Source organism: Triticum urartu, chromosome 2, assembly GCF_003073215.2.
Source record: "Triticum urartu cultivar G1812 chromosome 2, Tu2.1, whole genome shotgun sequence".
In the NCBI taxonomy this organism is placed as follows: Eukaryota; Viridiplantae; Streptophyta; class Magnoliopsida; order Poales; family Poaceae; genus Triticum; species Triticum urartu.
This window is the reverse complement of record NC_053023.1, coordinates 458,194,448-458,212,315: the sequence shown is the minus strand read 5'-3', so window position 1 is coordinate 458,212,315 and position 17,868 is coordinate 458,194,448. Positions and strand designations below refer to the sequence as shown.

General features: G+C 45.5%; 1 protein-coding gene across 1 annotated transcript; it reads left to right on the top strand.

The window, feature by feature from the left end:
• The first annotated feature begins 10,282 nt into the window (after positions 1 to 10,282).
• On the top strand, positions 10,283 to 16,366 carry LOC125537870 (UDP-N-acetylglucosamine transferase subunit ALG13 homolog). Its single transcript, XM_048701192.1, has 4 exons — positions 10,283 to 10,584; positions 11,925 to 12,108; positions 15,249 to 15,345; positions 15,926 to 16,366. The coding sequence occupies exons 1-4, from the start codon at positions 10,298 to 10,300 to the stop codon at positions 16,180 to 16,182; spliced, it is 825 nt and encodes a 274-aa protein (XP_048557149.1). The 5' UTR covers positions 10,283 to 10,297; the 3' UTR covers positions 16,183 to 16,366.
• The last annotated feature ends 1,502 nt before the right edge of the window (positions 16,367 to 17,868 follow it).

Below are 17,868 nucleotides of genomic sequence, written 5' to 3'. Positions count from 1 at the left end.
ATACAATATATACAACAATCATACCATAGGCTAGCTTTTAGGGTTTAGCCTTCTTGATCTCGTGGTAGATCTACTCTTGCACTACCCATATCATCAATATTAATCAAGCAGGACGTAGGGCTTTACCTCCATCAAGAGGGCCCGAACCTGGGTAAAACATCGTGTTCCCTGCCTCCTGTTACCATCCGGCCTAGACGCACAGTTCGGGACCCCCTACCCGAGATCCGCCGGTTTTGACACCGACACTCGCCGATCAACGGGCAAGTCAGTCAAAGTCCATACTTCGTTTTCATACATGGATCCTATCTCGGATTTCATGGCTTCCAGCCATTTGTCGGAATCTGGGCCCGCCATCGCTTCTTCATAGTTCGAAGGTTCACCATTGTCTAACAACATGATTTCCAAGACAGGGTTGCCGTACCACTCTGGTGCGGAACATGTCCTTGTGGACCTATGAAGTTCAGTAGGAGCTTGATCCAAAGTATCTTGATCATCATCATTAACTTCCTCTCTAATCGGTGCAGGCACCATAGGAACATTTTCCTGAGCCGCGCTACTCTCTGCTTCAAGAGGCAGTACTTCATCAAGCTCTACTTTCCTCCCACTTACTTCTTTCGAGAGAAACTCCTTCTCTAGAAAGGATCCATTCTTGGCAACGAAGATCTTGCCTTTGGATCTGAGGTAGAAGGTATACCCAATGGTTTCCTTAGGGTATCCTATGAAGACGCATTTTTCCGACTTGGGTTCGAGCTTTTCAGGTTGAAGTTTCTTGACATAAGCATCGCATCCCCAAACTTTTAGAAATGACAGCTTAGGTTTCTTCCCAAACCATAATTCATACGGTGTCGTCTCAACGGATTTTGACGGAGCCCTATTTAAAGTGAATGCGGCAGTCTCTAAAGCATAGCCCCAAAATGACAGCGGTAAATCGATAAGAGACATCATAGATCGCACCATATCTAATAGAGTGCGATTACGACGTTCGGACACACCATTACGCTGAGGTGTTCCAGGCGGCGTGAATTGTGAAACTATTCCACATTTTCTTAAGTGTGTGCCAAATTCGTGACTCAAGTATTCTCCCCCACGATCTGATCGCAAGAACTTGATTTTCCTGTCACGTTGATTCTCAACCTCACTCTAAAATTCCTTGAACTTTTCAAAGGTCTCAGACTTGTGTTTCATTAAGTAGACATACCCATATCTACTCAAGTCATCAGTGAGGGTGAGAACATAACGATAGCCACCGCGAGCCTCAACACTCATTGGACCGCACACATCAGTATGTATGATTTCCAATAAGTTGGTTGCTCGCTCCATTGTTCCTGAGAACGGAGTCTTGGTCATTTTACCCATGAGGCATGGTTCGCGTGTCAAATGATTCGTAATCAAGAGACTCTAAAAGTCCATCTGCATGGAGCTTCTTCATGCGTTTGACACCTATGTGACCAAGGCGGCAGTGCCACAAGTATGTGGGACTATCATTATCAACCTTACATCTTTTGGTATTCACACTATGAATATGTGTAGCATTACGCTCGAGATTCATTAAGAATAAACCATTCACCATCGGAGCATGACCATAAAACATATCTCTTATGTAAATAGAACAACCATTATTCTCGGATTTAAATGAGTAGCCATCTCGAATTAAACGAGATCCTGATACAATGTTCATGCTCAAAGCTGGCACTAAATAACAATTATTGAGGTTTAAAACTAATCCCGTAGGTAAATGTAGAGGTAGCGTGCCGACGGCGATCACATTGACCTTGGAACCATTCCCGACGCGCATTGTCACCTCGTCCTTCGCCAGTCTCCGCTTATTCCGTAGCTCCTGCTTTGAGTTACAAATGTGAGCAACCGCACCGGTATCAAATACCCAGGAGCTACTATGAGTACTGGTAAGGTACACATCAATTACATGTATATCACATATACCTTTCGTGATGCCGGCCTTCTTGTCCGCTAAGTATTTGGGGCAGTTCCGCTTCCAGTGACCACTTACCTTGCAATAAAAACATTCAGTCTCGGGCTTGGGTCCATTCTTTGGCTTCTTCCCGGCAGCTTGCTTACCGGGTGCGGCAACTCCCTTTCCGTCCTTCTTGAAGTTCTTCTTACCCTTGCCTTTCTTGAACTTAGTGGTTTTATTCACCATCAACACTTGATGTTCCTTTTTGACTTCTACCTCTGCTGATTTCAGCATTGCAAATACTTCAGGAATGGTCTTTTCCATCCCCTGCATATTGAAGTTCATCACAAAGCTCTTGTAGCTTGGTGGAAGCGACTGAAGGATTCTGTCAATGACCGCGTCATCTGGGAGATTAACTCCCAGCTGAGTCAAGCGGTTATGCAACCCAGACATTGTGAGTATGTGCTCACTGACAGAACTATTTTCCTCCATCTTACAGCTGAAGAACTTGTCGGAGACTTCATATCTCTCGACCCGGGCATGAGCTTGGAAAACCATTTTCAGCTCTTCGAACATCTCATATGCTCCGTGTCGCTCAAAACGCTTTTGGAGCCCCGGTTCTAAGCTGTAAAGCATGCCGCACTGAACGAGGGAGTAATCATCAGCACGTGTCTGCCAAGCGTTCATAACGTCTTGGTTCTGTGGGACGGGTGCGTCACCTAGTGGTGCTTGTAGGACATAATCTTTCTTGGCAGCTATGAGGATGATCCTCAGGTTCCGTACCCAGTCCGTATAGTTGCTGCCATCGTCTTTCAGCTTGGTTTTCTCTAGGAACGCGTTGAAGTTGAGGACAACGTTGGCCATTTGATCTACAAGACATATTGTAAAGATTTTAGACTAAGTTCATGATAATTAAGTTCATCTAATCAAATTATTCAATGAACTCCCACTTAGATAGACATCCCTCCAGTCATCTAAGTATAACATGATCCGAGTTGACTAGGCCGTGTCCGATCATCACGTGAGACAGACTAGCCAACATCGGTGAACATCTTCATGTTGATCGTATCTTCTATACGACTCATGCTCGACCTTTTGGTCTTCTGTGTTCCGAGGCCATGTCTGTACATGCTAGGCTCGTCAAGTCAACCTAAGTGTATTGCGTGTGTAAATCTGTCTTACACCCGTTGTATGTGAACGTTGGAATCTATCACACCCGATCATCACGTGGTGCTTCGAAACAACGAACTGTCACAACGGCGCACAGTTAGGGGGAACACTTTCTTGAAATTATTATGAGGGATCATCTTATTTACTACCGTCGTTCTAAGTAAACAAGATGCAAAAACATGATAAACATCACATGCAATCAAATAATAGTGACATGATATGGCCAATATCATATAGCTCCTTTGATCTCCATCTTGGGGCTCCATGATCATCTTGTCACCGGCATGACACCATGATCTCCATCATCATGATCTCCATCATCGTGTCTCCATGAAGTTGCTTGCCAACTATTACTTCTACTACTATGGCTAACACGTTTAGCAATAAAGTAAAGTAATTTACATGGCGTTTCTCAATGACACGCAGGTCATACAAAAAAATAAAGACAACTCCTATGGCTCCTGCCGGTTGTCATACTCATCGACATGCAAGTCGTGATTCCTATTACAAGAACATGATCAATCTCATACATCACATATATCATTCATCATTCATCACAACCTTTGGCCATATCACATCACAAGACACTTGCTGCAAAAACAAGTTAGACGTCCTCTAATTGTTGTTGCAAGTTTTTTACGTGGATGCTATAGGTTTCTAGCAAGAACGTTTCTTACCTATGCCAAAACCACAACGTGAATTGCCAATTTCCATTTACCCTTCATAAGGACCCTGTTCATCGAATCCGATCCGACTAAAGTGGGAGAGACAGACACCCGCCAGCCACCTTATGCAACTAGTGCATGTCAGTCGGTGGACCGGTCTCACGTAAGCGTACGTGTAAGGTTGGTCCGGGCCGCTTCATCCCACGATGTCGCCGAATCAAGATAATACTAGTAACGGCAAGCAAATTGACAATATCGACGCCCACAACTACTTTGTGTTCTACTCGTGCATAGTAACTACGCATAGACCTAGCTCATGATGCCACTGTTGGGGAACGTTGCAGAAAACAAAAAAAATTCCTACGTTTCACCAAGATCAATCTATGGAGTCAACTAACAACGAGAGGAGAGTGCATCTACATACCCTTGTAGATCGCGAGCGGAATCATTCAAGAGAACGGGGATGATGGAGTCGTACTCGCCGTGATCCAAATCACCGATGACCAAGTGCCGAACGGACGGCACCTCCGCGTTCAACACACGTGCGGAGCGGATGACGTCTCCTCCTTCTTGATCCAGCAAGGGGGAGGAGAGGTTGATGAAGATCCAGCAGCACGACGGCGTGGTGGTGGATGCAGCAATGATCGCAGCAGGGCTTCGCCGACCTTCTGCGAGAGGGAGAGGTGCAGCAGGGGAGAGGGAGGCACCAAGGCTTCAGGTGTGGATGCCCTCCCTCCCCCCTTTATATAGGCCCCCTAGGGGGGGCACCGGCCCTGGAGATGGGATCTCCCAAGGGGGGCGGCGGCTAAGGGGGTGGAGTGCCCCCCAAGGCAAGTGGAGGCGCCCCCACCCTAGGGTTTCCAACCCTAGGCGCAGGGGGGCCCAAGGAGGGGGCACACCAGCCCACTATGGGCTGGTTCCCCTCCCCACTTCAGCCCATGGGGCCCTCCGGGATGGGTGGCCCCACCCGGTGGACCCCCGGGACCCATCCGGTGGTCCCGGTACAATACCGGTGACCCCGAATCTTTCTCGATAGCCGAAAATACACTTCCTATATATAATTCTTCACCTCCGGACCATTCCGGAACTCCTCGTGACGTCCAGGATCTCATCCGGGACTCCGAACAACTTTCCTATTACTGCATACTCATATCTCTACAACCCTAGCGTCACCGAACCTTAAGTGTGTAGACCCTACGGGTTCAGGAGACACGTAGACATGACCGAGACGGCTCTCCGGCCAATAACCAACAACGGGATCTGGATACCCATGTTGGCTCCCACATGCTCCTTGATGATCTCATCGGATGAACCACGATGTCGAGGATTCAAGCAACCCCGTATACAATTCCGTTTGTCAATCGGTACGTTACTTGCCCGAGACTCGATCGTCGGTATCCCAATACCTTGTTCAGTCTCGTTACCAGCAAGTCACTTTACTCGTACCGTAATGCATGATCCCGTGATCAACCACTTGATCACATTGAGCTCATTGTGATGATGCATTATCGAGTGGGCCCAGAGATACCTCTCCGTCATACGGAGTGACAAATCCCAGTCTCGATTCGTGCCAACCCAACAGACACTTTCAGAGACACCTGTAATGTACCTTTATAGCCACCCAGTTACGTTGTGATGTTTGGTACACCCAAAGCACTCCTACGGTATCCGGGAGTTGCACAATCTCATGGTCTAAGGAAATGATACTTGACATTCAGAAAAGCTACAGCAAACGAACTACACGATCTTTGAGCTAAGCTTAAGATTGGGTCTTGTCCATCACATCATTCTCCTAATGATGTGATCCCGTTATCAATGACATCCCCATGTCCATAGCCAGGAAACCTTGACTATGTGTTGATCAACGAGCTAGTCAACTAGAGGCTCACTAGGGACACATTGTGGTCTATGTATTCACACATGTATTACGATTTCCGGATAATACAATTATAGCATGAATAATAGACAATTATCATGAACAAGGAAATATAATAATCATTTTATTATTGCCTCTAGGGCATATTTCCAATAGATAGATCATTGGTTCATAAGCTGCCACATAAAATTCTTTCTTGAAGAACTTGCTGACATAATCCTCTGGTTTTCTTTTGCCCTTGTTTATTGCTGAGATGGCATGGTTACATGGGATGCCACTGAGGTCCCATTTTCTGCACCCACATGTGTGCACTTGCAAGTTAACAACATGGGTTTGCTGCCCACTTGTAACTTGCCACAAGTCCACACCAGTTTGAATTGGTTTGCAATATTTGGCCCTCTCCTTCTCAACCTCTAGCTTCTCACTATGATGGGGTGTTATGTCCCATCTAGCTGTCTTTGCACTCTCCCTATTCCTATGCCACCTCATCATCTGCTTATCCTTTATTCCATCACACATTGTCCTAATTGGTTTCTTCCTAACATCTAGGACATACTTGTTAAACACCTCAGACAAATTGTTGACTACAAGGTCAGTCTTGGAGTTTGTGTCAAATGCATGCCTTGCCCATGTTTTCTTGGGTATTTGACAAAGCCACTCCCATGCTTCCTTACATTCAGCTCTAAGGTCATTCATTGCAATGTTAAATTTGTGTTCACTATATGCATAGGCATCATTATCCATACACTTCTTCAGATCTTCCCCCCTAAACCCAGCAGTTTGGAAGTTTTCATAGATATGCCTAAGGCAGAACCTTTGGTTGCACTTAGGAAAGACAGCATTCACTGCATATAGTAGGCCCTGGGACACACAATTAAACTAGCTTAGCTAATTCTAGCACAAAACAACCTTATAGGAACAAGGACATAAGATGCAAGCACATACCTTTTGCCTATCTGACATTATTGTATATGGACCAAAATGTCCCTCTTCTCCTCCTAGGCAGATTTTAAGTTGGTCTAGAAACCAACACCAATTAGCTTTGTCCTCTTGCCCAACAATACCAAATGCTAGTGGGTATATATTGTTGTTGCCATCTCTATCAGTGGCAGCAAGTAGTTGAGTACCAGTAGTTAACTTAATGAAGCACCCATCAACACCTAAATGAGCAAGGAAATTCAATATTTAGAACATTCAAATGCATTTAAAGATGAAACAATATGTAACTAATGCACAAGGTGAACAAACTAACCAATGAATGGTCTGCACCCCTTGAGAAACCCCTCCCTTGCTCCATTGATGCAATGGAACATAGCATGAAATCTTGGACCTGGATGGGGGATTTTTGCATTGGGTGTTGGAGTTACAGTAGTGACAACTACTCTACTCCCAGGGTTTGTATCCATCACTGTCTGAGCATAGTCTTTCAACCTAGGGTATTGCTTCTTGTGGTCTCCTAGCACAGCATCAATAGCTAGGTTCTTTGCCCTATATGACATTGACTTGGGCACATCCACACCATACTTCTCCATGCAGGCATCAATCAAAGTCTGAATGCCAGTTGTTAGATCAGATCTGAACAGTGACTCATACTTCTGTGCAAGCCACTTGGCACTTACCCTTGTTGTCTCTGTACTAATAGGGCAAATGTGCTTAATTCTCATCTTCTTAATTACAAAAATAGTTTCACCTTTTATAACTGCTGCCACCATAAAGAAGTTGCAATGTTTTTGGTTGCATTCTACAATTATTTTTTTATCTGAGTTCCTATGATATCTGCAGTTTCTGTCTTGAGTGATGTACAAGTTCAACAAAGCCTCTCTGAATTGATGTTGATCCAAAAAACACATCTTTATACATAATTGCTCATGTGGTGCCTCCATCTTCTCATTGTACCATTTTCTAGGAGGCCTCTGCTTTGCCCTGCTCTTCCTTTTCTTTGGCAGTACAAATGACAATGGCTCATAACCATCATCATCAGCCTTCTTCAACAATCCTTTCTCTTCTTCATCAGATGAAGGTTTGAAATCAGATTCCTCCTCTTGAACTACACTTGAATGTGTCCTTGTTGTAGGCCCTTTCCTATCTGGAAGCTTCTGTTTCTTCTTCTTCTTCTTCTCTTCCTGTACAATTACAGTTTCTTCATCCTGTGAAACAACTTTCTCATCTTCATCCATTTGGAAAGGTTCCTCAACCTCTGTGTCATCCTCATAATGCACCACTTCTTCCACCTCAGATTCTTCATCATTTGTTTCTTCCTCTTCTATTTCATCATACTCTCTCTGTTTCTTTCCCTCCTCCATCTCTATATCACCAGCATCACCCATATAAAAAGGGTTTACATCACTGTCATCTTCACCTTCACAATCAGAACCACCACTGCCATCATATCCCTCTTCTTCTTCTATTTCCAACACAACTTTCAGTTTTCCTTTTACATTCTTGCTCTCTTGTGTGCAAACACCAGTACCATGAGCTACACTGAAGCTGCTACTCTGACTTTCAAAGGCAACTCCTTCTTCATCAACAGCATAGATGGGTGGCTCACTGAGATCATATAACACAGGCTCTTCATACACAACAGTGGATAATTCTTGCCTCTCAAATGGGCTGCAAAGAGGTGGAACAGTGGATAATTCTTGCCTCTCAAACTGGCTGCAAAGAGGTGGAACAGTGGATAATTCTTGCCTCTCAAACTGGCTGCAAGGAGGTGGAACAATGGATAAATCTTGCCTCTCAAACTGGCTGCAAGGAGGTGGACATGCTCTCACTAACAAATTTAAAACCTTACACTCCTCAACCGCCTCTTTACTAGTTGCAACTCAGCATTACTCTCTACCATCTCTAATCCTTTCTTCCCTAAATCTGGATTCTCAATGTGAAACAATAGATCATATTCACTAAATCCTTGGGTTTCCATCACTGCAATCATATTCATGTATGTCACATCTGAACTGCAGAGCTTCAGCTCAAACATTTCTGAAGCATCAAAATGAAACCTAACATCCAAAATGTCATCATACAAACTGCAAAATGAAATAACAGACAAAATTGGTTAATAAACAATTTTTCTTAACAGATAGGCTAACATATAAACAAAGCTTTGTTTAATTTAGCCTTGCAATATGAATAAACTAAACAATTACTACAAAATCAAACAATGTAAACAACTATCTCAATGCAACCATAATTACAGAGTGGGTACTTAACTCACAGCAAACTGATGTTTTGTATTTTCATATAAGTAGTTAACAGAATTGTCCACTAATGATGCTCTGCTCTAGTTAGGACTCATTTAATCCACTATGCTTCTCTGCTCTGCTCTGGTCTAATGGTGCTCTGCTCTAATGGTGCTCTGCTCTAGTTAGGACTAAGAAATAACAATGTAAGCCACTAATGATGCTCTGCTCTGCTCCAGTTAGGTAACACATAATGCTGCTATGACAATTTGGACTAACAAATAACAATGTAATCCACTATACTTCTCTGCTCTAATTAGAACTAGCTATTAGAGTGCTAAACATGCAGGCAGTAGAAACCTAACCCTAATCCCCAATTTCAGTGAGCAAGAATGGAACAGTTGACCACTTACAGAACACCACCGAAGCCATGAGTCCAGTGATGGGCGGTGCTAGGGTTGGCCACCCAAATTCACGCCAACTGCAGCCTCTGCTCCATCGACAACGCCGGCTCCGCAAAATCTTCGTCCTCGCTACTGTACTCCGAGCTGGAGTAGCCGCCACTGCCATCGAGGCCTAAGCGGGGGAGGTCGCCGCCGCTCACATCGCCCCGGCCATCGCCGCCTGCCGGAGTCGCCGAGGCCATCGTCACCTAGGGAGGCACAACAGCGGGGGGGGAGAGGAGGGCGCGAGGGAGGAGCAGCCGCAGGGGAGGTGACAGTGCCTAAGCACTTCGATCCTAGGCTACGGCGGCGTGCTGTGGCGGGTGGCGGGGAGGCAGCCGCCGGCGAGGGGGAGGCAGCCGCCGGCGAGGGTGCAAGGGCAGAGCGGGGTCGGGGTCTGGCTCGGTCGCACCAGCGAGACCTAAACGGTGCGAGCCGGCATCGTCCTAGTCAGCGCGCGGGCACGCGCGCACTGGTTAGCGTGGCGCCTGACGGACGGGCCCAACCGGTCAGCTTTTCTGTCAATACGTATAAAACGCACTTTTAGTCTTTTTTGCAACGGCTCACCCCAATCTTGGTACTGACACATAAAAATTACCAAATTTGGTACCAATCTACTTTCAATGCCTCAATTGTGGTACTTCTATGTAATTTAAGGGCCCGTTCGGATCTCATCCACGATCCAGCTTCCCGAGAAGCCAGCGAGAAGCGACCCGAACGGTTCACCTCCGAGAATCCTGCTTCAGGAGACCGAGCGGCCCGCAGTGTAAATCCGTGGAGCAGCAGAAGCGTAGCTTCACGTAAAGGAGGAGGAGAAGTTGCTGGTAATTACTGGGAAATGCCCTTTCGAAGTGCCTCGGTGCGAACCGTTTTCTTTCGCTCAAACAGTTTTCCTCGTTACGAGCAATCAAACTGGGCCACAAACTCGCTTCCTGGGCTGCCAGCCCATAGTGACGGAGAGGAGGAGCTGGTGGTGGGGCGAACGCATTCGAATCCGGTCCGAAGCTGGCGGCGGCTGGCTTCTCAGGAAGCTGGCTATTTCATGAAGCTGGATGAGATCCGAACGGGCCCTTACTCTCAGACATCCGACTATTGTTTGTACAGCCCGCTCCTCTGTTCTCTTCAGTCCGTTCAGAACGACGCACGCCGCCCCGCTTCGTTCGCTCGCTCGGACTGCCCCTCCGCCCGCCGCCGGAGCTCCACCCTCCCGCCCCGCCCGCCGGTCCTCCTCCCGCCCCCGCGGGTCCTCCACCGCGCGATCCCGTCCCGCCCCGCCCTGCCTTCCGCTCGACCCCAGCTCGCTCCCGTCCGCGAATCGAGGGAGGGAGGTTCCTCTCAGGTGAGCTACCCTCTCCCAATTCTGATGCCCCATGTATCTGGTTAGTTCCCCAATTTGGGTGATTTCAGGGTTTCATGCGTGCCGCGATTTTGTTTGGTACGTATCAACTCTAGCACTAGCATGGGGAATTCACAGCACATAGTCGAGCATAATTGACAAAACTATTTTCGCAACAAAATTAGTACTCCCTACGTTCACAAATATTAAGATGTTTTGGATATTTCAGTATGGACTACATGCGGACTGAAATGAGTGAACAAACATACTAAAACGTGTCTACATACATCTGATTCACAAAAAAGTTAGGACGTTTTATACTATTTGTGAACGGAGGGAGGAATAATTATGACAAATTGCCATCTAAATCTTGAAGGCCGACTTGTTAACGTTTTAGTCTCTCAGTAATGAGGGACATCTTGTGGATTAGATGCAATGAATTGGATGAAAGAGCATGTGCAAGTGTTGTACGAATTGACACACATAAAAGTGTGCTGTCGGGTCGTTCAAGATGTGAAGAAATGGAAGGCAAAGGTGGAACATAACCATTGGATGAGATATAAACTGGAATAAACATTTTTGCTTGGTTAAGTATTTTTTACATTCCTATAGATAAATAGTCTTCTTTTGCTTGGAAACTCAGTGCCTTAACCCATGTACAAGCATAAGTCAGCTCCCACCGGTGTAATATGTAAATTTTTTTGGACATTGACACTTTGACATAGTCTTCAAGATTATTATTTTTTGATCATCAGTTTATGTGCAAACATGTTCTCACACATAAAAATGATTATACATTATTGCAAGTATATGTATTGATAAATCTAACAATATTAAGTTTTTTTATGGATTCTTGCAATTCTTTGTTTATACATGTTTAAACTTAGAAACATTTTACTAGCATTAAATTTTAAAGAACTTACGTTTTGAATCAGAGGTAGTATCCTGTATCCGTTTCCTTTAGTTTCCCTTTTAAATGTTAACAAGTGATATTGAGTCGCCGATTAGTTGGCGGCTTGGTGCTTAATTGCTGCGACTACGCACTTGCCAGTGTAGCGGTTGTGGCTTGCTTCTATGATTCGAGCCACACATATGGAAGGCGACTTGCTCCTACTAGTCGGTGACTATGAACGCGGAGCCATGCGTGTCTCGATTCGGTGAGACCCAGTGGCAGGAATCTATTTTGAAGATAGTTGTTCCGTGCTATTGGATCAAGTGGGATCTGAAAATAAGAATGTTATAAAAGGACACACCTTTTTTTGGATCACGACTATAGTCTATAGTCGTGACTCTGACTGTATTTGACAACAAAAAAACCTTGATACTAACTTGTTTTTCTACAGAGCTTACTCTTTAGAAGGAATGGGAGATAGAGAAAGGCGAGTGGTGTTTGTCACAGTAGGGACGACATGTTTCGATGCTCTTGTCAAAGTGGTAGATTCTGAGGAACTCAAACAAGCACTACTGCAGAAAGGTTACACAGACCTTCTGATTCAAATGGGCCGAGGAACATACAAGCCATCCAAGGTAACATCTGTCTCCATCTTGCAGTCAATTTTCTTTGTGTGGTTTTGCTTAGTGACTGGCCGACTGCACCTTTTAGTCAATGCAGTATTTTGTTATCAAAATCGCAATCTACAGCATACTTAATAGGTAAGAAGGGAAAGTCCGATAATGTTTTGCAATCTCATCAGGTTCTACTACTGCAAGGAGTAATTGATTTGTAATGTTGCTTATTAATCCTTAAATGGACATAGTATCTGACCAACTGAGATCTGTAACTGCTGATCTGACATCTAGGTGTAAATTGCGCATTGCTTGTGGAAAGAAATTGCATGAAGATATTTGTAACTAATTGTGGCATCCTTATAGATGCTGACACTTTTAATGCTACAATCATTTACATCTTTTGATGCATCACATGAACAAAATTCCAGACTTGCAAAATTTATGATAAAGCTAGACAGGAAAGGTGGCAAAAAAAAAGGGAACATAGGCAACATTAGGATAACACATTGGCAGAGATAAGTTTGATTGTCCAGACTTCAGGCAAGTTCACAATGTTTTACTTTTTTGTGTGCTAACTACTCCCTCCGATCCATACTGGTCTTAGATTTGTCTAGATACGGATGTATCTAGACACGTTTTAGTGTTAGATACATCCGTATCTAGACAAATCTAAGACAAGTAATATGGAGGTAGTATGATAATTTGAAGTCTCATAATGGAAAAGATCAAATTATGGTCTAGTGAACTGGTGCCTTTTATATATAGTATTATAGACTGGAATACCAGAATCTGGTTACAAGAGCATTAGGCTATTGTGCAATAGAAGGTGGAAATAAACTGGGACAATGAAGGATCTGATGGGAAAATAGGAAAGTAACTCGCTTATATGTTAGGGCATCTCCAACGCCGACCCTCAAACCGCCTGCAACCGTCCGGACCGCGTGGTCCGGACGTGTTTTGCCATCCAACGCGGGCCTGTATCAGTCTGCCGACCGTTCCTGACGTGCTTTTTCCCGCAAACCGGAAACAAAACTGGGGGAAGGGGGGGCTTTGCGGGCGTCTGGACCACTGCCACGCCCACATCTGATTGTCGTGGCCGACCCCAAAAAACATCCTGTCTCTCCCGCGCTTTCCATCCAACGCCCGCGCCGCATTCATGCCGGTCCAGAGCACGCAGCGGCCGGTATTGATGCCGAGCAACGTGACCGGACGGGAGGGCAACGCTGACGGACACGACATCTCGGGCGTTGCCGCTTCAATGCAGACGACGCGTCCCGAGAAACCAACTCCGGTTGCTGCGCCGCATTGAAGCGGGTTGACCGGCCCTTCGCATGGCCTGGCCACGGCTATTTAAGTCGTACCTCGGCGATGCACATATCCAAGCCCCTCCTTCCCGAGCATTTCCAACTCCAGCGATGTCGAAGTCATGGTTCTCCGCGCTGGCGGGCGGAGACGGCAGCAGTTCTTCGTCAGGCGGCTCATGGCGCCGCCGCCCTCATTCTCGGGGCCCCTCGGCATCCACAGTGGTCGACTCCTCTGGCAAGGACGAGATCATCATCTCCTTCGGCGACGAGGAGGACCAGGCGCCGCCGCAGGAGCAGCAGCTGTAGCAGCAGCTACGCCTCCTCGCGGAGGCAACTCTGACGGACTAGGAATTCGTCCGTCAGATGGAGCTCATGACGAAGCATCGCTCCGTCAGATGGGCTCGGTGCCACCCTCGCAGCCACGTGCGGTCAAGGAGGAACCGCCATCCCTACCTCGCTACCGCATGAAGAGGGAGCCGGTGTCCCCTCTCCGGCGAGTGAAGGAGGAGACCGCACCCCCCACCCTCACGCAACCGAGGTTGCGTCCAGATCGGACGCTGCATCAAGGAGGAGCCGCCACGCAACCGCAGCGTCCATGTCAGGCACCGCGTGAAGGAGGAGCCAGCGTCGCCGCCAGCACACAACCGCTAGGCCCGCCCATATTGACGGGTCTGTGTCGCCGCCCCACGAAAACCGCCACGGACAGTTTGTCAAGGACGAGCTGCCGCCCATGATCACCAAGGCATGAGGGCTGTCGGGTCCGAGGAGGAGCGGGCGGCGAGGCAACAGGCACGCTGCGAGCAGCGCAACGCCGCCCGACGCTCCGCATTCGCTAAGTTGGACGCAGCGCCGGAATGGGTCCGCAACGGCCCAGACCTCCCTGCCGCCTGGGCCCTCGACCGCTCCATCACCACCGCGGAGACTGCAGCCAAGCGCCGCCTTGACGGCGAGCTTGCCAAGATCGGTGAGGACTGGTTGCTTAGCGATTCCTTCGCCAACGCTGGCAGGGGCAAGGCCGCCGCCTGTGCTCCGCAGGTGCCGTCGGCATTGTCTGCGGCGGCCCTCCGACCGCGCAGGAGGAAGTGGAGCGGCTCCTCCGCAAGTGCAAGCTACGGCCGGACAAGGCTGTCGCGGCCCACCGGCGCCCTACCACAGCTGGAGGGATGACGGTGACGGCACGAACAGCGACGACATTGCGGTCGGGCAGGGCGGCCACGTGTACGAGGTGGTTGTCCAGTACAAGCAGTTTTTTTAGTTTTCAGTAAAAACGGCCGAAATATAGGCCGTTTATGTAAATTATGACAGAACTTGAATGAATTTCGTCGTGTTTGATTAAATTTTGCCCGGTTTGTTAAATAAACTTCGAAATGTTTTTGCATGGCCGGCTCCCGCATCCTTGTCCGCGGATCCCCCCCCCCCCTCCCCCCGGCTGTCCGCGGACGGATGTGGTGTCCGGTTTGCGGGTTAGCGTTGGAGATTCCCTTACTCGTGTCGTGGTGTCGAACTAAAACCATGACACTTATTATGATCAAAGGGAGTAATTGATTTCTTGTGGGTATAAACTTCATTTCGATACGTCACCGCTTTGTTAAGTCCAGGAGATAATTTGATTTTTGAATAATAACTGCAACTATATACTTTAATAACTGGCAGGATCCTCAAAAAAAAGTTGGCAAGGCAGAAGGCCTACGTAGGTTCTAGTTCTTACATAGTACTATCTAATATCTTTTTTTTAGGATAGTACTATCTAATATCTTCTGCTGCACTGTACCGTAATCATTGGTTGTAGTTTGTATCTAACGGTTATAAGTGTGTGAATGTACCATGAATTTAGTTTTTTCTTCTTGAATATAGGCCTCAGGAAATTCAAGTCTTCAAGTTGAGCATTTCACTTTTTCACCAAGCATAGCTGACAACATACGGGAAGCATCCTTAGTCATCAGTCATGCAGGTGATGATCAAATCTGAATAATAGATTTATTTTCTTGAGAAACTATAATGGAACGATACTTGAAGCAGATTATTTGATGGTGAATCCTTTGGCCTATGTATATTGGTTGTTGTAATGATATAGCCCTAAGCAATCTCTTTCACACTGATATTGTCACAACTCTTAAACCTGTAGAAATCTATGTTAAGGATTTTGATTCTTCTGTCATTATTTATGGATTTGGAGTTTCAACTTCAAATAGGAGTAACTTTTTTGGCGAGAAGGAAATAAATACTACAGACTAGCATTTCGACACATGTCCATTACTAGGTGGTCACTATCGTGCACTATCCTGTGAATTTTGTAGAAGGCGGACAAAGGTGCCTGCTGAATTGGCATTAGTCACTAGTGATCATGGAATCAGGACTTGTAGTTGCATCTGTATGTAGTCTTTTGGACTTTTGTTGTTGGAAAACTTGCTATATTTTAGAGCGAGAGGGTTATGGAAATATAATATGCTGCCCGTGTTGCATTTTAGCGACATGAATGGTTGGAAAAAGCATTCCAATCCATCGTTTGTTTAACTTGTTATTGCTGACAGGTTCTGGCAGCATATTTGAGACGCTGCGACTGGGCAAACCTCTTATCGTGGTTGTGAATGAAGACCTGATGGACAATCACCAAAGCGAGCTAGCAGAGGAACTGGCCGAGAGGAATCACCTTTTCTGTGCCCATCCACACACGTTGCGGGAGACCGTCGAGGCGATGGATCTGAAGACGCTCCAGCCTTACGTGCCAGGAGAGGCCAAGCCAGTTGTGGCACTGATAAACAGATTTCTTGGTTTCCCTGTTGATTGATAGTGCGTATTTTCTCTTCATGGAACAATCATTTATTCAGCTTTGAAGGGCCTGTAAGACGTGGAAAAAAGATTTCAAGAATGTACAGATTTACACCGTTTTATGGCGAGATGTTTTTCTGGGTTTGACCCCATTTGTAAGATGCAATTTAAGAACACCTGAATGAAGTTATTACGGATCCAAAGTGCATACTCCGTTCATTTACTTAAGGCTCTTCCTAGTGCTCCATGGTGGACAGGTGCTAAGCATGTCACATAAGTGAAAAATTGGCATGGCATAATAATTAAGGAGAAAGAGCACTTTGGTGACCCGGGAAGAACCAATGCCAAATGCGTGAACCTAGGCAAACCATTTAAATGAAATAACTTGACCAATGGATGAAAGACTTTAAGTGTTAACTTATTAAATAAAGTGTGCTTAGCAACAAGTTAAGCACCTATGCACTGGGGAGTTGAGTTGCTAAGGTATTTAATGCACTTATCACTTTATCTAAGCACCTTTGCATTGGAGGAGGTCTGAGTATACAAGATCACATACTCCCCCGTTTCAGTTTACAAGTCCTGCGCGTATACCTAGGTTGCCAATTTTATCACTCTAATATAAACTATATAACACAAAAATTATACCGTTTGAAAATAGAACATCTGAAGTTTATATTGGTATATTTTTTGTAATATATGACTTGTATTAGGTTGGTCAAATTGACGACCTAGGGGTACGTGCACACCCTGTAAACTGAGAGAGAGGAAGTACTTGAATTACAGGTACCAAGATAAAAATTAATATCTATTTTGTAAGTCAACTTGTCTTCTGTTTACTAGGTTAATTAATAGGGCACATGCAAATTAGAGAAAATTGAATGGAACAAAGGGAGAAAGTAGTTGAGACTATTATTGTCATTCACTGCATGCATGCGAGCAGTTAAACCATGAGTTGCTAATATGAGGCAAGGTCATCAATTTTTGCATCGGTTACTCTTGGTAGCCTTGTATAGCTACAAAATGTATTTTCATAGTGGTCTTGTTGTATACAAAAACTGAAGTAGTAGTTTAAATACTTTGAAGGGTGGTTATGTACTCCCTCTGTGCAAAACAGAAATGAAGCAAGACCACGACACTTATTTTGCGGAAAAAATAAATAACAACCATGATACTTATTTTGGAACCGAGGAAGTTTATCAAAACCATCGGATGAATATACTGCGTTTTCATCGATACAATGGAACTGGAAATTATTTTGTTGGTTGTCACTAGGTGAGTAAATTACAAAATAAAAAATGCATTTGTGGTTAAGGCATCTCCAATAGGTCCCTATTTTAGGGCACTAATAAACTGTACTTGGAGCAAAATTTGCAACATCTCAAAGTAATTTTCAGGGTACCAAAAAACGTGCATCTCTAATAAATGCCCTAAAATAGGGCACTAGTGCTCAAACAGTTGCCCTAAAATAGGGCATTCGCACCATAAATGCATACATATTGCAATCAAACAAATATCAAACTTATGTCAAATCAATCCAAAACAAACATAACAATAATTCGACCCATGACATCAAATTCAACACAATACAACAAAGTTTAGCACACAATGCAATAAAGTTCATCAACAATACAACAAACACACAGATGAAAGGAACTAGGGGCGTAGAAACGGTATGGTTTGGCAAGGTAGCATTAGCTTTGCCCCG